At 45.9% G+C, this 24,306-nt stretch overlaps 1 protein-coding gene and 1 long non-coding RNA gene across 11 annotated transcripts in view; one reads left to right on the top strand and one right to left on the bottom strand.

The window, feature by feature from the left end:
- Positions 1-11,779, bottom strand: part of ATP8A2 (ATPase phospholipid transporting 8A2) — a 641,066-nt gene extending 629,287 nt beyond the window's left edge. For 4 of the 9 annotated variants that reach the window (XM_045458798.1, XM_045458715.1, XM_045458611.1 and 1 more), the window contains exon 1: positions 111-433. In XM_045458798.1, coding sequence (XP_045314754.1) covers positions 111-186 — 76 coding nt within the window. In that variant the 5' untranslated portion in view covers positions 187-433. Of the gene's footprint in view, positions 1-110; positions 434-649; positions 788-942; positions 1,253-4,309; positions 4,383-10,560; positions 11,198-11,674 lie in introns of those variants that run through there. The other 5 variants (XM_045459237.1, XM_045459162.1, XM_045459073.1 and 2 more) reach the window with 5 other exon arrangements.
- LOC123588656 lies at positions 11,684-21,997 on the top strand. Of its 2 annotated transcripts, none has more exons than XR_006707982.1 (3): positions 11,684-11,795; positions 11,995-12,100; positions 20,746-21,997. It is a non-coding gene; the product is annotated as an uncharacterized LOC123588656 (long non-coding RNA). The 2 variants fall into 2 exon arrangements; XR_006707991.1 differs by lacking the exon at positions 20,746-21,997 and adding an exon at positions 13,447-14,558.
- The last annotated feature ends 2,309 nt before the right edge of the window (positions 21,998-24,306 follow it).

Here is a 24,306-nt window from a genome sequence, read left to right as displayed (position 1 = left end):
GCGGCGGGAGGCGGGAGGAGGGCGGGGCGGCGGCTCCCCTCCGCGCGCCCGCCTCCCCCCCCCCTCCCCGCCCCGCCGACCCTCCCCGCCGCGCGCCCCTCCCCTCTCACCAACGGACGAGCCGATCCGCGACCTTCGGGGCAGGGACATCCTGAGCGCTCTGTCCAGGCGGGAGGCGTTCGGCATCGCGCCCCGCTCGGGGGCTAGGCGGCCCCGGGCGAGCGGCGGAGGCTGCGCGCTGGGCTTGGGCGCAGGGACGGCGGCCCGAGGGCCATGGGTGGGCGCGCTCCCGGGCCGGACTGCGGGGCCGCCGGCGGAGGAGGAGGAGGAGGCTGCGCCGTCCGTGCCGCAGCCGCCGGCCAATGCGGCAGCGCCCGCGGACGCCACCGCTGCGGGCCTCGCTGGCCCGGCGGCGGCGGCGGCGGCGGCGGCGGGGGAGGGGTCCGGCCCTCCGGCGGGGAGCCCGGCGGGAGGCGGAGCGGGCCTCGGCCGCGGCCGGGAATAGTCTGGAACGTTCCGCAGCACGGGGGGCTCTTAGGTGGCGGAGAGGGGACGGGTAGGGGGACGGGGCGGTGCGCTAGGGGGCTCCTCTGGGGCGCGAGCGCACCTCAGGGTGCCCTTTTCTGCCCCTGCCCGCTGCCTCTTTTACCTGTCCCTTGTTAGGTGGTGCGCTTGTCCCGTGTGAATCGTTCGGGACTCCTGACTCTGCCGGCTTCTCTCGGTTTCTGTTCTGTGTACATTGTGGTGGGATCGGCTGCCAAGAACAGGTACTTCTAAGGTGTAGGGTCTGGAAAACAGAAAACCTGGGTGTCCAGACTCCGGGCCCCCAGCCCGCCTAGAATTCTAGTTAGTGGCACGTTAAAACTGCGAGAAGCCCCTACGAATACTTAGCTCGCTTAGCTCACACCACACGCACACACTCGCACACACACACCGACACACCTTCCATAGGAAACAAAATCAGTGGCAGGTGAGGTGATTTGTCCAAGGTCACTTGATCCATTTCTTACTGTTTTTACTCAGCGTTCAAACCGCACTTGGTCCTTCTGGGCACAGTTCCAAGAAGAGAGGGGGAAAAGGCTGAATGTTTAATAGCTGATGAAATTCCGACCTCAGAGTGAAAAGAGAAACATGATTGTAAAAGAGGCTGACCTTGCGTTTATTTATCGATGTGATCATTACACTAAATTTAGCGTAAATACCGGGGACGGACCAGGAGAGGAACAGAGTTCAGCAGAAAGAATCGGTGCCCCACGAGAAAAGGCCAGGCATCCCTCCAGCTCCTCCTGGCTAGCCTCTGCCCCGCATTTCCCCAGAAAAACGTGCAGAAGGGATGCACAGACTGGCAACCTTAGCTTCAGGTGGGATTCCCTGCCTGCCCATTCTGGGCCCTCGGGGGGGGGGGGGGAGTGTTTCTGGTGAGAAGCGTGAATCTTCAGCATGGTATTGAGGAAGAAGAGGACTTTCTAGGTTGTGGAGTTGAGAGCTTCAGGGCGGAAGATGTTTTCTCAGTGGGTCTTAGCTGCTGAGGGTGATCGTGAAGCAACTTTGTCCCAGCAGAGTCTGTCAAAAACCTTGTCACTGATGATTCAATTTCCTACGGAGAACAACCCCCCTGAGAGCTTAAGCAGAGCTGGAGAGGACTCGGGTGAAAAATAGGACTTTTTTCAACCCCGAATTTTAAGATGAAAAATTTTTTGCCCATAACCAGGTGGGAAAAGAAAGAGTAGATAGACGTTATTTTGAATTTTTAAGAAGCTGAGTATGTTGAATAGAGGCCACTGCCTTGACCACCACAGACTGGCTCAGTGCCTTCCCCTGATTTCCTGCATCCCTATCATGAAGTCGGGGGAGTGCTTCTGTTTCTTCTTGTGTGTATCTTCCGATAACCAAATCTGTCCTGACAACTTTGTAGAGAGCTGAGACAGTCCAGTTGGCCCACTGTGAAGATGACATCGTAGGTACGAGGGCCAATAGATGGGCGCCTCGCTTGAACTTGTGTTATCTCATTGACTGCCGTGGTTAACTTCCCTGATCTGACTGGCGGGTATCTCTCTGGGGAAGTTAGTTAAGGATGGCGTTTGACTACAGGATCCAGACCTAAATCTTACCTTTGAAGTCTTCTAAAGATACACCTGCACAAAGGACAGAAGCTAGCCGATGACCAGTATTTATTTGTTACTAGTCTCAGAACGCACATGCCAGTATGGATCATTCAATAACCTGTGCTTGACCTCTCAGAGAAGTGCTTTTACGCTTGTCAGGGGCAGCCTAGGCGAGAACCAAAGGAGACCAAAACGCTTGTAAAAAAAGAGGAGCCAATGCAAAACAGACAGCGACAGGGAAACATTGTATGTATACAATAGTCAGAGAAATGCATTTTGTGTCTACCCCATAGAAGCAAAGACTTGTCAAGAATGAGCCTGTGCCTTCACTCTCTAGAGTCACCACCCCAGGCATTCACAGGTCAGGTGACCACAGCAGCATGCAGAAGGGAAAAAACCCTCAAGAGCTAGACCAAGAAGGACACGCCGAGCTCCTGGCACTGTGGGTTGATAAATACTACTGAGCTAAGAGCAGTCCTTTCTGTCCTAAGGGGTGACATAAAGGAAAAGGGGATCCGAGTTTTCCGTCCCTGAGAGCCAGCTGTCTCCATCCCCTCTATTCTGTGTGCCCTCTCCCTAAGCAGTGAGGTCAGCCAACGACAGACCCGGTCTCCCAGAGACAGTATGGTATGGGATGACGGCAGAAAGGCCGACCCTGTTTTCCAAGGAACGAAACCTGCACAACTTCTCTGGGCAGCACACTCCCAACACTCAAGAACTAGGGTGGCCGAGCAATGCTTCCCCTCGTATAACCACCTAAAATTCTGTTTTCACTCAAGCCCATTCTTACTCTTCGTGGTTCTAGAAAACAACCGGCTTGTGTCCTTCTGAAGTTCTTTCATACAAATGAACACCTGACACCATTTCTTAAGCCCCTTTCCTCGAACGAAAACCCCATTCCATTTCCTTTTAAAATGTTTACACATGAAAAAATGGTCATACGTGTATACATATATATGTATATCATATGTATACAGACCTATGTCTATACATAGGGAAACATTTTTGAAAAGGAAATGGCATATGTACACCATATAAAAAGATATCAATAGGGGCGCCTGGGTGACTGTTAAGCGTTCGACTTTGGCTCAGGTATGATCTCACAGTTTGTGGGTTCGAGCCCCGCGTCGGGCTCTGTGCCGACAGCTCGGAGCCTGGAGCCTGCTTCGATTCCGTGTCTCCCTCTCTCTCGGCCCCTCCCCCACTCACGCTCTGCCCCTCCCCCCTTCAAAATAAACATTTAAAAAATAAAAATTAATAAAAAGATGTAGATACACATAGAGTGTTCATCGGTGTACCTCCTCGCCAGCTTGAGGGACAATATAGTCGGAGTGGAAGCCACCACTAATCCCTCACCACTTTCCTTTCCCTCTGTCCCCGGACCAATTTCCTTTTAGGCTTTCTTCATAAGGCCTCCTTCCTCTCTCCCTGTTGTTATTTACACACAGGCGAAAAAGCAACCCTGAGAGTATTGGGCAAAAGATCCAGGAAAGAAGAGGGTTTAATAGAAAACCCTATTCTTCTAACGCAGTCGTATTCAGCATTCTGTCATTGCATTCTGATGACTCCAAATCCCTCTAATTTTTACATCGTTTTTAGAGAGCACTTTCCCAAATTGGACATAGAACAAGAAATATTCAGTGGAACGGTCACTATCTTCCTGATGACCAGAGGGGCGGGTGTCGCAGGCCCCCTCCCCTTCCCGTTACTCGTTAGCACCTGTGCCTGGCATGTGACGCTGCCTGAAGCTGGGCTTTTAGCTGGGGCTGTCATCTGCTGGACTTCAACATGTCCTCTCCAGGCAGCTGATGCTTCTTCACAGCATGGTGGCTGGCTTCCAACAGTCCCAGGAGACAGAGTCGGGCTATGTCACCTTTTCCAACCCAGCTTCGGAGCGCCTGCAGTCTCCCTCCCGCCACGACCTGTTACGGAGTCGCAAAGGCCCAGTCAGTTCGAGAGGACAGGAAATAGACTCCAGCTCTTGATGGAAAAGAGGCAAGATTCTGGTGGCACGTGAGGATTGGAAGCACCGTTGCAGCCATTTTGGGAAATCCAATCTATCAAAACCAGCAGCAAATAAATTTAATTTTCATAAAACATAAGGGCGCCAAAATCACAAAATACATGGGGAAAAATTCATGAAAGATGTGCAAGACCTCCACATTGAAAACAGGGGACCCAAAGAAGAAAATCAAAGACATGACCTGATCTCAAGTCTTATTGTCGTGCTAACGCTGATCAAGACAGCGTAGTGTAGACAGGTGCACAGACACGTCACTGAAACAGAATCTATTCTGTTCTCTCTAGGGTCCAGAAATACCGCTAAATAACTCCGACAAAGGCACCCAAACAATTCAATAGGGAAAATAAAGTCTTTTCGATAAATGGTGCTAAAACTTGATGTTCAAGTGGGAAAAAAATTAATAAGCCTTGATCCCTTAACCATAACACAATAATTAACTCAAAATGGATCACAAACGTGAGTGTAAAAAAAACTAGCCATATACAGCTTCTAGAAGAAACCATTTCTTAGACAAGACCTGGAAAGTACCATAAAAGAAAAAACTTTTATCAGACATCACCAAAAATAAAACTTCCGTTCATCAAAAAACACCACCAAGAAAATAAACAGGCAGGCACAGTCCAGGAGAAAACATTCACAATGCACACACGTCTGACAAAGGACCCGTTCCTAGAATATATGAGTAACTCCTACAACTCAACACTCCCAAGCCAGATCTAATTCGTTAATGATCAGGAAAATGCAGATTCAAACACGATGACGTATCAGTACACAGCAGGATGCTTAGAAATAAAGATTAACAACTCCAAATACTGTAGGAGTGGCGATACTTGGCTGGTGGGAGTGTCCAATGCTATAACCGCTTTGAAAAACTCGTAGCTTCCTACACAGTCCCATATCCACCTTCCCTATGACCCAGAAATTCCACTTCTATGTATTTGCCCAAGAGAAATTTACACATATTTACAAAAAGACTTACAAATGAGTATTAATAACAGTGGGGCATGTGGGTAGCTCAGGTGGTTATGCGTCCAACTCGATTTTGGTTCAGGTCGTGGTCTCACGGCTCGTGGGTTCAAGCCCTGCGTGGGGCTCTGTGCTGACAGTGTGGAGCCTGCTTGGGATTCTCTCTTTCACCCTCTTTCTCTGTTCCTCCCCCACTTGTGCGCGCTCTCTCTCTCTCTCTCAAAACAGGTAAATAAGCTTTTTAAAAAACTTTAAAAAATGTTAATAGCAGCTTTATTCATGATAGCCTCAAACTGGAAACAACCCAAATATCCATCAACAGGTAAATGTATAAACAAATTGTGATATATTCATATTATGGGCTATAACTGAGGAATAAAAAGGAATAAATCACCAATATATACAATAACACAGATGAATCTAAAAAACATAATGCTGAGTGGAAGCAAGATACAAAAGAGTAAATAGAGTATAATTCCATGAAAGTAACCAGGTTAGGTCCAACTTCAAGTTCCTCGTGGTTTAAGCCCCATGTAAGCAAACCAGAACTTAAGTTTCGATGCTCTGTGCTTGGCTCCCCCAGAAAAGAAAGGCCTAGGTCAACTAATCAGCGCTGGTCTGCCCGGCACAGATCACCTAACCCAGCTCCAAGAAGTGGCCTTTGCTCCTTGTAAGGAAAGTAACCCTACTTTAACCTATTAGCAAATGCCCCGTCCAAACTTCCTCAATCCTGCTCACTTTGGTCTATGAAAATTCCTTGCAAGGTGTTCAACATCACTAATGATCAGTATGTGTGTGAAAGAAACAAAGACACTAACTCAAAAAGATAGCTGTACCTCCAAGTTTATTGCAGCATTATTCATAATAGCCAAGACATGGAAACAACTTTATGGGACATGGATACATGGATAGATAAGGATAGAGATATAGAGATGTACAGATTGATATATTATATTTATTATATTATACTATGTATATATTTATTATATATCATATTCTAAATACATATGTAATATATATTACATATTCTAAATATACATGTAATATATTATATAGAATGCACTATTACTCAGCCATAAAAAAAGAAGGAAACCTTGCCATTGCTGACATGCATAAGCCTTGATGGCATTATGCTAAGTGAACTAAGTCACAGAAATCTCACTCATACAGGCATACATCAGAGATATTGCAGATTTGGTTCCAGACCGCTGCAATAAAGCAAATATCACAATAAGGCGAGTCAAATGACATTTTAGGTCCCCCAGTGCACATAAATGTTATGTTCACACTATACTGTAGTCTGTTACGCGCGCAATGTCTAAAAAATGTTCATACCTTAATTCAAAAATACTTTATTGCCCCAAAATGCCAACCATCATCTGAGCTTTTAGCAAACAGTAATCACTGACACAGATCACCAAACAAACGTAGTAATAATGAAGAAGTCCGAAGTGTTGCAAGAATTACCAAAATGTGACACAGAGACACGAAGGGAGCGGGTGGTGCTGGGAGAGCGGTGCCAATGGACGAGTTCCACACCGGGCTGCCACAGACTTGCCATTCGTAAAAACCTCCATTAGCTGGGAAGCACAGTAAAGGACAATACGGGGCGCCTGGGTGGCTCAGTCGGTTGAGCGTCCGACTTCGGCTCAGGTCACCATCTCGCAGTTTGGGAGTTGAGCCCGGCACGGGGCTTGCGGCTGTCAGGACGGAGCCTGCTTCTGACCCTCTGTCCCCCTCTCCCTCCGCCCCTCCCCTGTTCATACTCTCTCTGTCTCTGTCTCTCTCTCTCAAAAATAAATAAAACATGAAAGCAAAGGACAATAAAACAAGGTATGCTTGTATGGGGGGGGGGGGTAGTGGAATGTGTGAAGGGGGTCAAAAGGTACAAACTTCCAGTATTAAATAAATAAATAAATAAATAAATAAATAAATAAATAAGGATGTAATGTACCACATGGTGACTATAGTTAAAAATATTATATTGCGGGGGCGCCTGGGTGGCGCAGTCGGTTAAGCGTCCGACTTCAGCCAGGTCACGATCTCGCGGTCCGTGAGTTCGAGCCCCGCGTCGGGCTCTGGGCTGATGGCTCAGAGCCTGGAGCCTGCTTCCGATTCTGTGTCTCCCTCTCTCTCTGACCCTCCCCCGTTCATGCTCTGTCTCTCTCTGTGTCAAAAATAAATAAAAACATTAAAAAAAAAGTATTATATTGCATATTTGAAAGTTGCTAAAAGAACGAATCTTAAATCAAAGAAAAAATATTTGTAACTCTGTGTGGTGACGGATGTTAGCTAGCCCCCTTGTGATCATTTCACAATGTATGCAAATATTGAATCATCATGTTGTACATCTGAAACTAATATAAAGTTTTAGGCCAACGATACCTCGGTAAAAAAAAAAAAGCAATCTCTTGCCTTTTTATTTTTATTTATTTTTTATTTTTTTTTTCAACGTTTATTCATTTTTGGGACAGAGAGAGACAGAGCATGAACGGGGGAGGGGCAGAGAGAGAGGGAGACACAGAATCGGAAACAGGCTCCAGGCTCTGAGCCGTCAGCCCAGAGCCCGACGCGGGGCTCGAACTCACGGACCGCGAGATCGTGACCTGGCTGAAGTCGGACGCCCAACCGACTGCGCCACCCAGGCGCCCCCCTCTCTTGCCTTTTTAAAGCTGTTTGTTTTCTATCTGCTGGAGTGACTGCTCCCCGATTCATGAATTGCAGAATAAAAACCCATCTGATCTAGTAAGCGGGTCTGTAAATCATCTGTAGGAAATTTTCTTTTATCAATTCTCTTTAAATGAAGTTTAAGAAAAGGCGAAAACCCCCTCTAAGGGTCAGGTTGTAAAGACTTACTGAAAAGAGACTCAAGGGAACTTCCTGGGATGACAGGTTTAATGTTTTTTATATAAAGGAAGGGATATTGGGTGTGTGCATTTTTCAAAACACATCAAACTGTACAGTTAAGAGCTACATGTTTCACTGTAAACCTACCTCAACTTTTAAAATGTTTTTTTTTTAATGTTTATTTATTTTTGAGACAGAGAGAGAGCATGAATGGGGGAGGAGCAGAGAGAGAGAGGGGGACACAGCATCCGAAGCAGGCTCCAGGCTCTGAGCTGTCAGCACAGAGCCCGGCGCGGGGCTCGAACCCACGGACGGCGAGATCATGACCTGAGCCGAAGTCGGACGCTTAACCGACTGAGCCACCCAGGCGCCCCTTAAAATGTTTTTAAATGCTTGCACTAGGATACTCATAATAGCAAAAACCTGGAAAACAAGCCCAATGACAAAAGCATGAGCAAGTAAGTTAAAATTCTTTTTGAAGAATGTGTAATGGCTTGAGAAATTATTTATAACACAGTGTTAAATGAACAAAAGGGAAACACAAAACTGTATGTATGTTGTGATCTATTTTTTAAATTTTTTTAATGTTTATTTTTGAGAGACAGAGAGAGAGAGACAGAGCCTGAGTAGGGGTGGGCGGAGAGTGGAGACACAGAATCTGAAGCAGGCTCCAAGCTCTGAGCTGTCAACCCAGAGCCCGACATGGGGCTCAAACTCTGAGTCGAAGTCAGGCACTGAACCGACTGAGCCACCCAGGTGCCCCCTATTTTTTAATATACATATATATGAACTGTGTGTGTGTGTGTGTGTGTGTGTGTGTGTGTGTGTGTATCCATATCTAAGGAGAGAGGTATTAAAATGTTAACTGTAACTCATTATTCCTGGATGGTGATTTCTATTTCCATCTCATGCTCTTTCCAATTTTTTACAATTTTACAATAAGAAAGTGTTCCTTAAATGAAGCGTAGGGATATAGTGAGTCTATCAGCCTAACGTCGTTGCTATGCTACAATTTCAGTTGCAAGGGATGAACAGCAGAGTGATCAAAGCAAGCGTTGGTTGCCAAGCTGAACTGGGGACCAGAAGGGATGTCACAATAACAGAGCAAAGCACCTCGCCAGGAAACGCAACACAGCTGCTGAGTATTGGGGAGTTCAACAGCTAACCCGGCAGCTTGATGACAACTGAACAAGTGTGAAAGCAGATGAGCTAGTTTTATAATAGTGATAAAAATAGCTGGCATTTTTTAAGTGCTTACTCTGCACCAGGCAATGAGCTAAATGCTTGACTTGCATCTCCTCACTTCGTTTTCAAAACAATACAAATAGACAAGGACGTGATTCTCCTTAATTTGTGGATGAGAAAACTCGGGGTTAGGAAGGTTCAAGAGTTCACCCAAGATCACTCAGGTAGGTAGTAAGTGGGGCCGGAATGCGAGCTTTTGTCAATTCCGTGTCTAGTGGCCCCATCCATAATTATCGGACCCTCCAAATTGGTCTTTTCAACAGAGGAGAAGTCACAAAAAAAAAAAAAGGAAAAGTGTTTCTAGACAGTCATAGTAACACAAACCCAAAGCATAGTTTTATATAAACAGAATGGAAGACTTTAATCAAGTATCGACACTGTCTTCCGCAGCTGCGGACCAAAGACTACCAAAAGTAATTACAGCTTTGAACACATGCCCTCTCCTACACAATATGAGTTAAAACTCATAGCTGCTGAATTCTGGAGTTCATCAGATGAACATCTGTTGCTTTGTCATCTTTTATGACCCGACGTCTCTCCACTGCAAGGGTTTGGAGGGAGAGGGCTAACGATATCATAGGCTGCACCTGCTACACTGGACTGGCCTGAGGAACCATGCTGACCAATGAGACGAAGTCTCCCTGAAAACCATGCTTGATCTCCCTTTAGCAGTTTCCTAACAAGTTAAACACGGGGATCCTGAGTGGCTCAGTCGGTTAATGTCCGCCTCTGGATTTCGGCTCCAGGCACGACCTCACGGTTCACGGGATCGAGCCCGGAGTTGGGCTGCCCACTGACAGCACAGAGCCTGCTTGCGATTCTTCGTCTTCCTCTCTCTCCCCGCCCCTCCCCCGCTCACACTGGTACTCTTACTCTCTCTCTCCCAAAAGAAATAAATAAACTTAAAAAATAAAAGTAAAACTCACCCTATAAACCCAGCAATTTTGCTCCTAGAAATCCACTAAGAAAAATGAAAACATCCATCCACACAAAAACTTGTACACAAGTGTGATTCATAATAGCCCCGTATTGAAAATAACCCAAACGTCCATCCACCGCTGAATGGATACAGAAAATGTGGTATATCCTTCCCTGGAATACGATTCAGCAATGAAAAAGTATTAATACAGGTTACAATATGGAGGGACCTCACTGACATAATCAAAGCCCCCCAAAATACCCTTTTGGCAAACTGATTCCTGAATATTGGAGAATCACTTGCATGAACGTAACTTGAAGACAACATTTTGAGAAGTTAACATATAATATTTGGCTGGCTATCTGATTTATCATTTCTGTGGGCTACAGATCCTTTAGAAAGATTAATGTTCACATCACATTAAACATTTTTTTTCCCTGCTCTTTTCTACTTACTTGATCTGAGTGTCACAGGAGCAGCAAAGACAGATGAACGTTTTCTGAATTATTTAACAATCAGAATGCTTTAGGCTGCATTTTGGCAGAGTAACAAGAGTGCACTCAGGCCACCCCAAGCCTCTGTCCCCGTCGGGAAGGACAGGAATCAGCGCTCTGCAGGCCTGCCCCCAGACAGGAGCCAGGTGGGAAAGCTGGGACGGAGAGAAGATGGAGTCCGGAGGGCCCTGGAAGGTGGGGAGTGGCAGGTGGCCTCGGCTGGAGGTGTCCGAGGTCTCCCCACCGCGCTGCGCCCCGCTGCCGTGATGATGGAGGCGCGCTGCGCGCACAGCAGATGAAGCATCACGGTGCGCATCCGAGCACAACGGCAACATACAGCATTTCAGTTATGACTTCACTTTGGAAAACCAGTCTGTCCAATACGCCTAGTAAACATCCCCTCCCGTTCTGGAGAGCGGGGCGCGCGTTTCACGGGCGGAACGTGGAATCCGGCCCCTAAGCGTAGGTAACCATTGCGCGTGCCCGGGTGCCGGCACCCCTCATCCACAGGACGTGGTCGCGTCCCCGGGCGGCTCTCCCGGCAACAGCCCGCCGTGTTCAAGGAGGCGACCAGGCCTGGGGTCCTCCTGCGCGTGTCCTGGGCCGTGAGAGGAAACGAGCACAGGCAGGGTACGTGCAGAAGAGCAGGGGGAGGCAGGAGAGAAAAGGCAGGAGTTAGGGGAAAGAGACCGAGCCCCTTCCCTTCCACCCACCCACCCCGCCCCCGCGCCCTCGACGCCGCCTGCAGCCCGGAGCCGTGCCTCTCCCTGGAGCTCCGCCGCCGCGCTCGGGGGCTCCCGACTCCCACGCCTGCACGCTGGGACACCGCGGCAGGCCGCGCGCGTCCTCACCACACCCCCCCCCCTGCGTGCGCACGTACGCGGGTGCAGGGACCGACGCACGCCCCCGCCGCCCAGGCCAGCCCTTCCACGCGCCAGCCCTGTGCCTCCCCCCACCACCCGCGTTGCCCTGGGGCTCCTGTTCCTCCTTCCCTCTCCGCGTCTGCCCCCAGCCGCCGCCGCTGCCACCTGGCAGTCGCACGCTCCGTCGCACTCCGCTGCCACCCCTTCCTTACCCGCGGCCCCCAGGCAGTGCCGGCAGTTTTACAGAGGTGCACGGTGGGCTCCGGTAAAGCTCCAGATACGGAGCCACGCCGGCAGCACCAGGGGGCGGATGCGGCTCTGAGACGCGGACCGGTCCGTGTGCGGTGGGGGGAGGGGGGGGGCTGAGACGGGTGGGGGAGGGGAGCCAGGAGGAGGGGTCTGGGGGCGGAGCCAGGGGGAGGAGTCTGGGGGGGAACCAGGGGGAGGAAGGGGGGGAGAGGTCTGGGGCGGGGGTCGAGCAGAAGCGCAGGGATCCTCAGGCCAACCTGGCCCCACGGCGTTCCCAACTCAGGCCAGCTTTCCTCGGTGCAGCGGGCGCAGCTTGGACGCAAGGGGCAAGCCTGCCGCCAGCCGGTCAATAGACAAGGCATTGGGAAACAGAACCAAACGTCCAGAAGGTAAGGAAATCGAGATTTGCAGTTTAGAGGGGCACCTGGCTGGCGCAGGTGATAGAACATCGGCTCTTGATCTCAGGGTCGTGAGTTCAAGCCCCACGCTGGGTGTGGAGCCTACTTAAAAGAAACTTGAAAGAAAAGTCAACTGTGCCTTGGAAAATACAGCCTGTGGCTTACTCTGCCACCAGGAAAGCCTAATAGATGTTTTAAATACTTGATTTTTTTTTAAAGTCTGCATACCTTTGCTCATTAGAAAGACTAACCATTGTCTCATGTATTTATTGGTAGTGTTTTCATTTTGTGAATTGGCCCTTAATGTTCTTTCTTTATTTATTCTTACTGTAAATATTTTCCCGCTTTGTTACTTTTGTTCCAACTGGTTTAGAATGCTTTATGGGAGGAGTGGGGAGGAGCGAGGCAGGGATGCTCCCCCAACCCCCACCCCATCCAGCTCTCCATTTACCAGAGTTCTCTGAGAGTAAGCCATAAACATTGGCTCTGGCTAACTTAAACAGAAATACAATGTTTTTAATGTTCATTTACTTATTTTGAAAGAGAGAAAGAGAGAGTGGGGGGAGGGGCAGAGAGAGAGGAGAGAAAGAATCCCAAGCAGGCTGCGCACTGCCAGGGTGGAGCCCGACTCGGGGCTAGAACCCGTGAACCGTGAGGTCATCACCTGGGGTGAGATCAAGAGTCGGTCGCTTAATGGACTGAGCAACCCAGGCGCCCCAAATAGGTGCAGAATTCATGAAAGGACATGGGCCCTCACATAACCACAGGCAACTGGGAACATCAGAGCCTTGGGAAGGGCTCCTCTGCTTTTGACCCCGTGGACCCCGGCTCCAGATTCACACTTCTCAGACAGAGTCTGAGTGGCCAAGGTGTGGTCAGCAGCCCAGCCTGCAGGGCCTCTCAGTGAAAGGAGTGTGGATTGAAGCGGCTAGCCCATGCAGGACAGTCGCAGGACCACTAGCATTCAAGGAGGGAAAGGGTCCTGGGGAGCGACGTCAGCCGGCCCCGAGAAACGTAATGTCCCGGAAGGCAGCTTGCTTATCAGTTCTGCCCTTCAGCTTTCGGGACTTCGTGACATTTTCCAAAGGCCTTCTTTATCTCCGGGTGACACTGTTTTGTAATGATCCATTTGTTCTGGTGTTTTTGTGTGTTCCCTGTTTCATATTTGACTCTTCACGCCATCTGGAGTTTATGTTGTTTTCTGGAACAAGGCAGGGGGTCCCGCTTTGTTGTCTTCTCAATGGCGAACAGGAATGCCCACACCATTTCTTGAATTAGCCATTTTGTTCACACTCATTGGAAATGCCACCCATGGTGTGGATCTTTATTCTATCTAGATTCCCGTAGAGAACTTACGTCTGTTTCTGAACATTATCTTTTACGCCCTGGACAAGGCTCCGCAGGCTGGAAGAAGTGACAGCCTCCAGGTGAGCATAGACTGGGACAGAGTCAAAGACAGAGCCTGTCCCCCCCCCGCCCCCCCCCCCCCAGTACCCGGGAAAGGTTCAGATCTCAGAGCCATGAGCATGAGGGAGGGCAGGTCGAAAGAACGCCTGCAAACAAACTCAGTGACGCCCCAAATAGTCTACACAAACATGCACACGCACAAAAATGTGTGCACACACACTCCCATGCGTGGGACACGTCCATACAAGGACACGTGCATACATGTACGTACACTCACAAGCACAGATACAAACTGTGACACAGACCCGAACACACACACAGACACGTCTGCATATTTGGTGCACACAACACCCGGCAGCCAGGCATCTGGAGAACTAAGAGAGAAAGGGTAGCTAATTAGAAAACTAATCTGATTAATAGAGGTTCCAGAAAAAGAACGCTGAGAAAATGAACAGATGGAAAATAGTTTTTAAATATTTTTCAAGAAATATTTCTAGAGCTACGTTCAACTGTTTTCTCGTTTAAAAGACCGGTAAAGGACTTCTGAGAAAGATGTCAGAGTAGGAGGACCCTAAGCTCACCTTGTCCCGTGGCTACAACTAGATAATACCCCCATCGGTGTAAATAATCCAGAATGTGACCCGAAGACTGGTAGAACACACCCTCTACGGCTAAATTTAGAGAAGAGGCCACATGGAAGAGGGTCAAAAGGGAACAGACATGGTCCAGAGCCGAATGGACCCATGTGACCATCCCTGAGAGCAAGTGATGCCGGAGGCCTGGAGGGAGGAAAGGAACAGACCTTCAAACTAGGCACCCCAGGTGCGAGGAACCTACATGGGGAAGACGAATCCTGAAAACCAGAGACATAATTTTTTGAGTTCTTACAACCAGCGGGGCTTAATGTGTGGAATGTTAAAAATCAGTGGGCTTGGCTCTGGGGTTGCTGGGAGGACGAGGGGAAACTGAGTCCCCACCCTTAAAGACACAACACAACAGGGGAGCCTGGGTGGCTCAGTCGGTTGAGCGTCCGACTTCAGCTCAGGTCGTGATCTCGCGGTCTGTGGGTTCGAGCCCCGCGTCGGGCTCTGTGCCCACAGCTCGGAGCCCGGAGCCTGCTTCGGAGTCTGTGTCTCCCTCTCTCTCTGCCCCTGCCCCGCTCATGCTCTGTCTCTCTCTCTCCTTCAAAAAAAAAAATAAACATTTAAAAAAAAAAAAAAAGAGAGAGAGAGACAACACAACAAACAGCCTCATGGAGATATAACACAGAAGCAGGATTTTGAAAACCACCCGGGGGATATGGAAGGGACATTCGTTTACTAATCTCAGAGTGCATACTGGAGGCACGGGATCATTGGCCCGCTTCTCCCAGAACAAAATTCCTGGCAGCTGCCATTTCCCTTCACTGCCCCTCAGCCTAGGCACAGGGACCCCTTCAGAAACTAGGGCAGCACCCACACCCACCGCTTAACTTGCTGATGGTGTGCTCCACCCCCATGACCTTCAGACACCCGCCCCCCCCCCAGCCAGGCCTTGCCTCGAGGTCCTCTGCCACAGCAGACCTATCCAAACCTCGCTAGCGCCATTTTCTCTGCCCTTGCGTTCTCCTGTGGACTCACTACCTCCAGTCCTGCAGCTACAGCTTTAGGAAGTCTTCCCCAAGCTCCACATCCTCTCCCACAGCAGACCTGCACAAACTTTGCTAACACCACTACCCGTCCGCACCTTCTGCAGACCTGCCCCCTCCAGAAAGCCCTCGGCAAGAGCCCGTCCAAAGCAATGCCGTAAGCCTGGCAGGCAGCCCCCGCAGTCACCAGCACAACCTCAAAGTGACTCCTACCCGGGGAGAGGAAAAGATAACCACACGTGTCAGTCTGACAGCAGCCCCAGCAGGGGGTAGGGGCCATTCATCTGGTCTGAATGCAGGCCCAGCCCACCAACAAAAGCTTCCCAACACAGGGAAAGGGCTCTGCAGTTCAGTGCTACCTTATCTCTAGCAAACGCCTGCTCTGACTCAACTCAAGCCCAGGATGGCCCCAGACTAGCCAACTCACAACACAGGGACCAAACCCTGCCCGTACCAGACAAAGAGATCCATCGCACATGACTGGACTGAAGGCGAATGCAACTCAGTCACGACAGTAGGAGGAATGCAACACATAGAGAGGACACCCTCGAAACGTGAGGTTCTGGTGAACAGGGAACATTGCACTGCAGGGCACTACAGGACCTTTTCCTAAGGCCACTACTTCTAAGAACAAGAGACATAGCTGACTTTCCTAACACGTAGAAAGAGATACAGAGAGTTAGACAAAATGGGAGGCAAAGGAATACGTCCCAAATGAAAAAAACAGGACAAAATCACACAAGAGAGCTAACTAACAGAGCTAAGTAATATTCCTGATAGACACTTTAAGGCAATAGTCATAAAAATACAGGGGAAGACCTCAGTGAGACCCTTAACAAAGAGAAAACATAAAGAACCAATCAGGGATGAAGAACTCAATAAAAAAAAAAAAAACATTTAAAATACACTAGATGGGATGAATAGATTTGAGGAAGCAGAAGAATGGATCAGCAACTTGGAAAACAGAGTACTAGAAAGCAATCAGGCTGAACAGCAGCGAGAAGAAAACATTAAAAATGAAAATAGACTTAGGAAACACAGTAACACCAAAAAATGTACTAACATTAGTGTTATAGGGATCACAGAAGGAGAAGAGAGAGAAAAGAGGGCAGAAAATTTATTTGAAGAAATAATCGCTAAGAACTTCCTGAATTTGGGGAAGGAAACAGAAAACCACACCCAGGAAGCACAGAGTGCCCGGTACCAAATCAACCCAAGGAGATCCAGACCGGCTGCCCTGATCGTGCACCTAGAGAGGAGGGGAGCCAGCCCCAGGCTCCATGGCTAGGTTAGGGGTGCAGTCCACAGTAGGAGAAAGTGATACCCTCCCTGGAGTGCTGTAAGAAGAGGGGTTCTATCTGCTCAAAAGACAAAGACTGCCTGCCAGCCAGAGACCATATATCGGGTGGCGTGGGGGCAGCACTCCCCCAGTACCAGGGCTCATGGAGCAGGAGTTTGAATCCCAGCCAAGCACCAGGGCATGGGCGTCAGGAGAGCGGGACAAATCACCTCATTTGTGCCCGTGGCACAGTGAGCACGGCTTGAACAGAGTGATTTGGAACACCTGGTCCATAAAGGACAGACTGGGGGGTCGCCATTTTTCTGATCCCTCAATTACAGCAGCGCTTTCAACAATAGCCAAATTATGGAAAGAGCCTAAATGTCCATCGACTGACAAATGGGTAAAGAAGATGGGGTTTATATATACAATGGAATACTACTTGGCAATAAGAAAGAATGAAATCATGCCATTTGCAGCAACGTGGATCAGAGAAGGACAGATATCATATGTTTTCACTCAAATGTGGATCTTGAGACCATGGGCGAAGGGAAGGGGGAGAAATACAAACAGAGATGGAGGGAGGCAAACCACAAGAGACTCTTAAATATAGAGAACAAACTAAGGATGGATGGGGGGCTGGGGGAGAGGGAAAATGAGTGATGGGCATTGAGGAGCGCACTTGTTGGGATGAGCACTGGGTGTTGTATGGAAGGAAATTTGACAATAAATTGCATTTTAAAAAAGAAGAGGATGTGGTACTTATATACAGTGGAATAATATTCAACCATAAAAAAAGAATGAAATCTTGTGATTTGCAACAACATGGCTGGATCTACAGAGTATAATGATAAGCGAAATAAGTCAGAGAAAGACAAATACTATATGATTTCACTCATATGTGGAGTTTAAAAAACAAAAAAGACAAGCAAAGGAAAAAAAAAAACAGGAGGAGAAAGTGGCAAATCAAGAAACAAGACTCTTGACTATAGAGTTCAGAGAGTTACCAGAGGGGAGGTCGGTGGGGGCATGGGAGAAACAGGGGATGGGAATTAAACGTACACTTATCAAGATTAAAAAAAAAAAAAAAGTAACAAACTTATCATGGTAAAAAAAATTAAGTAAAATAAAATTTAAAAAGAAAAGCAAATGGATGTGCCGCTAAAAGGATATTTGTGTTATTTTTGGCTAGGCTACAAATGAAGCTGAAGGTTTAATTATGATTTTCCAATGAAACTGGGTGAGGTGACACTTTCCAAGTCCTGATGGGATTGATACATGAATTTTTTTGCCTCTGAAAATTTTACTGATTTTTTTTTTGCCTCTGAAAGTTTTATGGAGAGATTTGATGAAACTTAACCAAATGTAGCATACCCAGTAAGTTAAAATCAGATAGGGGGCTTGAGTGTGTGTGTCTGTGTGTTTCTTCCCCTTCAAAGAGTCCTGGCAGAACAAACATATTTTAAGAGGTCCTTCCAGTGAAAATTTAACAACTCTCAGTTTCGTGAAAGGGGAATTTTTTAATTACAAAATTCCTACAGAATAAAGATATTGAAAAGCACTAAGTATCTGAATCTATAAGATACACATATACCAATAAAAATGAAAATTAATTATTAAGCTAACTGCTATTTATAAGAGACATGCCAAAAATATAAGGACACCAAAGGTTTGAAAGCAAAAGATGGAAAGGTTACATCATGCTGATATAGACAGAAGGCAGGAGTGACCATGCTAATAAGAGACAAAACAGATAATCGTAATATTACTGGAGGTAAGAGGGTTCTGCCTAATGATAAAAGATTCGATTCACCTAACATAATAGCCCTAATGTGTATAATGAAAACTTGATAGAACTTCAGTGTGAAAATGACAGATACATCAGTAATATGGGATTTGAATACCAGAGTTATTGATACACAGTATGATATAGCAGTTAAGAGCATGCATTGTGCAACCAGAGTGTCAGGTATGATTCCTTATTCTGGTACTCATTAGCTGTGTGATCTTGGACAAATTACTTATTTACTTTCAATTTCCTTATAGGTAAAATGAAGGTAATGATAGTATTCACCTTAAAGGATGATTAAAATAATTCCCTAGGGGCGCCTGGGTGGCTCGGTCGGTTAAGCGTCCGACTTCAGCCAGGTCACGATCTCGCGGTCCGTGAGTTCGAGCCCCGCGTCAGGCTCTGGGCTGATGGCTCAGAGCCTGGAACCTGTTTCCGATTCTGTGTCTCCCTCTCTCTCTGCCCCTCCCCCGTTCATGCTCTGTCTCTCTCTGTCCCAAAAATAAATAAACGTTGAAAAAAAAAAAAATTAAAAAAAAAAAAAAAAAAAAAAGAAAAGAGAAGAGCCCAGAGATAAGAACAGAAATTAATGAAATAGGAAAAAAAAGACAGGATGCAAAGTATCAACAAAGTCAACAGTTTATGCCTTCAAAAGACTAATAAAATAGTGGGATGGGGAGAGTGGAGAGAAAGATACAGAGACAGACACACACATGTGCATGCACACACACGGAGGTACTTTATAAAAAAAGGTAATACACATTATGACCAAGTTTGGTTTATCCTATGAATGCAAAGGTAGTTTAATAGAAAATAAATACATGAAATTTAGTACATTAACAGATTAAAGGAGAAAATCTTTCTCATCTCAATAGATGCAGAAAAAGGAAGAAATTCAATACCTATTGATTTTTTTTTTTAATGTACGCAAGGGAATTTGCTTACCTAGATAAAGAGAATCTTTAAAAAAAAATCTTTGAATAATATCTTAAATAAAGATAAAGAGAATCTTTAAAAAAAATAAAACTTTAACGGTGAAATACTGATCAGGAAAAAGACAAGAACACTATTATTCCCCCTCCTATTTAACATTATCCAGTGCACCCAGCCAGGAGGGTAAGAGAATAAAACCAAGTGAAAGATGAGAGGACTGCAAAGGAAGAAACAAAATGGATTATTTGCACAGGATATGACTGTCAAGGTAGAAATGTGTAACACATATACAATTAAATTATTAGAATAAGGGTTTAGCAAGTTTGCTGAATATAAATTCATTATACAAATAGAGTGCAAATCCTATTATGGGAAAAAGTTATAAGGCTTTATTAAAAGACATTAAAAAGGCCCCCAAAAATGGAACCTCATACCATGCTCATTGATGGAAAAATTCAGTGTTATATAATTATGCATAAATTAATCCATAGAGTCAATGGAATTTAAAACAAGTTTCCAACAGGAATTTCCATGAAACTTGAAAAGCAGATGTTTGTCTTCCTAGAAAAGGGCCAAGAATAAACAACATAGTCCAAAAGAAAAAACAAAATAGGAGAATTAACCTACTAGACATATTATAAAGTTATAACAATTAAGTTTGTGATTTAGTTTCTATAACAAGTCAATACAGAATTGACACTGGGAGGGATAAATAAACCAGTGGAACAGAATAGTGGGAAAGAGGCACGCGCGTATGTGAAACTTAACCTGTGCCGGGTTCCACTCTGGAAGCCTCGGGGAAAATAACAGATTATTCCATAAATGGTGCTGAATTTCCATATAAAAAAAATGAAATTGTTTCTCACACCACTCATGAGTCAGCTTCAGGTGGAAAGAGCAAGTATTGTTATGACTTCTAAGTAGGGAAATTTTTTTTAAACACCCCCCCCAAAGATCCATAAAATCATAAAAGAAAATAATGAATAATTTTAACTACATTAAGAATAACAACTTCCACTCATCAAAAGACACTCTAGATGAAAAAGACAAGCCACGAACCGTGATTAAACATGTGTTACTTATTTAACCAACAAAGACTGAACAGTTAACAATTTATGAGCTAATAAGAAAAAGATAAACAACCCAATGGGAAAACAAATGGGCAAAGATATCACATGTTTAACTGGAAAGAAAAATATGAACGGCCCATAAACATATGAAAATATTCTCAACCTTATTAGTCATTTAGGAAAGGTTGAAACCAGCACAGATACCATTTAATACCAATTAGACCAGCAAAAATTAAGGAATCTCTCATTATTGTTTCTCGTGTGGATGCAGAAAAACAGAACCTCACAAACACTGACGGTCGGAAGGTAAATTTGGGAGCGCCTGGGTGGCTCCGTGGGTGAAGTGGTGAAGCGTCTGACTCGTGGTTTCGGCTCAGGTCACCATCTCAAGGATCGTGGGATCCTGCCCCACACTGGGCTCTGCGCTGACAGCGTGGAGCCTACTTGGGATTCTCTCTCTCTCCCTCTCTTTCTGCCACTCCCCTGCTCACACGCTGTCACCAGGCTAACACACACACTCTCTCTTTCCAGTTCGTGGGCCTCCTTGACCTGAATCCTCTGGCCAGAAAGACTGGGACGTTTCTACTGGAGTTTTAGTCTCCTGAAATGCACTGAGAAGCTGGCAGAGCCTGCCCTGGGGGCAAAGCGTTGAGAAAAAAGACGAAAATTAAAAGAAAAAAAAAAAAAAGGAAACTGGCCCCTGTTCGACAACTGCCTTCGGCTGCGTATTTTTCAACATCCGCAAGTGGTGTTTTTGTGTTCTGTCAGAGTTTATATTTGTACTAAGCAGGGAGGACGTGCTGTCAGGGGAAGGCTGGGAATCTCCCCCCTCCCTGTGACCCCACTCCAGGCAGATCTTCCTCCCCGACGTTGCACCCAACCATGCTGTCAAAGGTGACTAGAGATTTCCTCTGACTTCAATGTTACCTTCTTCCTCCTTCTAATTCACTGGACAGTTTTCCTAAGTCTCCTTGGCTGTCTCCTGCTCATCACTCTGACTTTTTTTTTTGTTGGAAAGCCCCGCGGCTTCTCCCTTTTCTAACTCCCTCTTTTGTTAATCACCTGGCCTAGTAAAACTCCAACATTTAAATCACCCCCTCAAGAATCTCTGTTCAGATGCCTACTGAATGCCTACGGAATCTCTTTTCAGATGCCTCTTTTCGTCTGCCTATTGCCAGACGCCCACTGGTATGTCCGGAGGCGTCTCAAACTTACAATAGCTGACCGCACCTGTGATTCTGCCGCTCCTTCTCCCCCACCGCTCCCTCAACCTTGCCCTTCCAAGGAACGTCAACTCCGTTTTTCCCCAAATCCTTAAGTCACCTTTCATTCTTCTCTTAGTCTTCCCCTCATATTCCATCGGTCCACAAGTCCTGTCAACTCCAGCTTCAAAATATACATGGAATCATCAAGCTTCTTCATCACCCACAGTGCCCCAGCCTGATGCAAGTATCCCTCGTTTCTTAGTCGGAGAGCAGGAATGGTGTCTCAGTTCACCTCCTGTGTCTTTGCACCAGTGTCTTCTAGCACAGCTTCTACTGACATATTGTATATTGCAAAATGTTGAGCATCCCTGGTCCCCAGTTATTGTGACAACTAATATCCCCTCACCCACGTGCATGCACACATAGGCATCTCTGAACATCTTGGCAAGAAGGAAGTCATAGAAAGATATAGCATGCTCATGATTGGAAGAATTAATATTGTTAAAACGTCCGTATTTCCCAAAGCAATCTACAGATTCAGTGCAACCTCTATCAAAATCCCAATGGCATTTTTCACAGAAATAGGAAAAAACAATTCTAAAATTTGTATGGAACCACAGAGGACCCCAAATAGCCAAAGCTACCTTGAGAAACGAACAAAGCTGGAGGCATCATAATTCCTGATTTCAAACTGTATTACAAAGCCATAGTAATCAAAACAGTATAGCATTAGCATAAAACAGACACATAGTCCAACGGAACAGAAAAGAGAGCCCAGAAATCAACCTAGGCATACATGGTCAATTAATTTACGACAAAAAGAAAAAGCCAAAAATATATGATGGGGAAAGGGAAGTCTCTTCAATAAACGGTGTTGGGAAGACTGGACAACCATACACACAAAAAATGGAACTGGACCACTATCTTATATCATACACAAAAAATTAAATCAAAGTGGATTACAGATCTGAATGTAAGACCTGAAACAATAAAACACCTAGAAGAAAACATAGGCAGTAGGCTCTTTGACGTTGGTCTTCGTGATGAATTTTTTTGAATTTGACATTAAAAGCAAAGGCAACAAAAAACAAAACAATAAACAGGTGAGACTACCTCAAACCAAAAAGCTTCTGCACAGCAAAGGAAACCATCAACAAAATGAAAAGGCAACCTATTGAATGAGAGAAAATATTTGCAAATCATATATCTGATAAGGGATTCATATCTAAAACATATTTTTAAAAGCTCATACTACGGGGCACCTGTGTGGCTCAGTTGGTTAAGCGTCTGACTTTGGCTGAGTTATGATCTCACCATTCAGGTTCGTTGAGTTCGAGCCCTGCTCTGCGTTGACAGCACCTGCTTGGGATCCTCTGTCTCCCTCTTTCTTTATCCCTCCCCCACTCACATATGTGAAAGCACCCGAACAGGCGTGCATGCTCTCTCTCTCAAAAACAAACATTAAAAAAAAAAAAAAAGCAACAAAAACCTCATTACTCAATAGCAAACAAAAAATCAATTAGAAAATGGGCAGAGAATCTGAACAGACATTTTCAGTGAAGACATACACATGACCAAGAAGTACAAGCAAATGTGCTCAATGTCACTCAACATCAGGGAAATGAAAATCAAAACCACAAGGAGGTATTGCCCTTATACCTGTTGGAATGGTATAACGAGAAAACAAAAACAAGAAACAACAAGTGTTGGTGAGGAGGTAGAGAAAAAGGAACTATTGCGCACTGTTGGTGGGAATGTGAATTAATGCAGCCACTGTGGAAAGCAGTATGCAGGTTCCTCAAAAAATTAAAAATAGAACTACCAGATGCCCCAGAAATTCTACTTCTGGGTATTTGCCCAAAGGAAACAAAATGCTAATTTGAAAGGATATGTGGCAACCCCATGTTCATTGCAGCGTTATTTACAATAGCCAAGACATGAAAGAAACTTGTGTCCATCAGTGGATAAAGAAAACGTGATACACACACACACACACACACACACATATACATATTCCAAGCCTGGAATGTATATGTGCAGCATGGTGATTACAGTTCATTTGCAAGTTGCTAAGAGTAGCTCTTACAAGGTCTCATCACAAGAAAAAAGAATCGTAGCTATGTGTAGTGATGGATGCTAAGCGGACTTACTGTGGTGATCAATTCACAACATATACTGATAGTGAATCATTATGTTGCACACCTGAAACTGACATGTCAATTATATCTCAATAAAAAACTATTGCTCCTTTAACTTACTAAAATTTTCTCATAAGTAAGGTCATAGCTCTCAGATCTATTTTCTTTCTGGAATTTGCTAAATGTTTTACATATTTCATGCTCTGTGATATGCAGCTATATCTCATGGCCAAACGTGATGCATTCCAAGCTTTTATGTTCTTCATAAATATTTAAAAAAATTTTTTTCAACGTTTATTTATTTTTTTTGGGACAGAGAGAGACAGAGCATGAACGGGGGAGGGGCAGAGAGAGAGGGAGACACAGAATCGGAAACAGGCTCCAGGCTCTGAGCCATCAGCCCAGAGCCTGACGCGGGGCTCGAACTCACGGACCGCGAGATCGTGACCTGGCTGAAGTCGGACGCTTAACCGACTGCGCCACCCAGGCGCCCCATAAATATTTTAATTCAAATAAAATAAATTTCAGAGTGTCATATTTTCCCAAGGCCCAAAGTATAACTATGAGTCATTTGGTTTTATTAGTGTTCTCTAAATATTATAAAATTAATATTTAAAAAAAGAGAGGTCAGATCGTGTTACTCCTCCACACAAATTCTCCAAAGACTTACTATCTCACCCAGACTGAAAGGCAAAGCCCACATAATGGCCTCCAAGGCCCTACACAATCCGATGGCATTTTTACCTCTG

This window comes from Leopardus geoffroyi, chromosome A1 (assembly GCF_018350155.1).
Source record: "Leopardus geoffroyi isolate Oge1 chromosome A1, O.geoffroyi_Oge1_pat1.0, whole genome shotgun sequence".
NCBI classification, from domain to species: domain Eukaryota; kingdom Metazoa; phylum Chordata; class Mammalia; order Carnivora; family Felidae; genus Leopardus; species Leopardus geoffroyi.
Note: the sequence above shows the minus strand (reverse complement) of the source record. Positions and strands in the feature narration are given on the sequence as shown.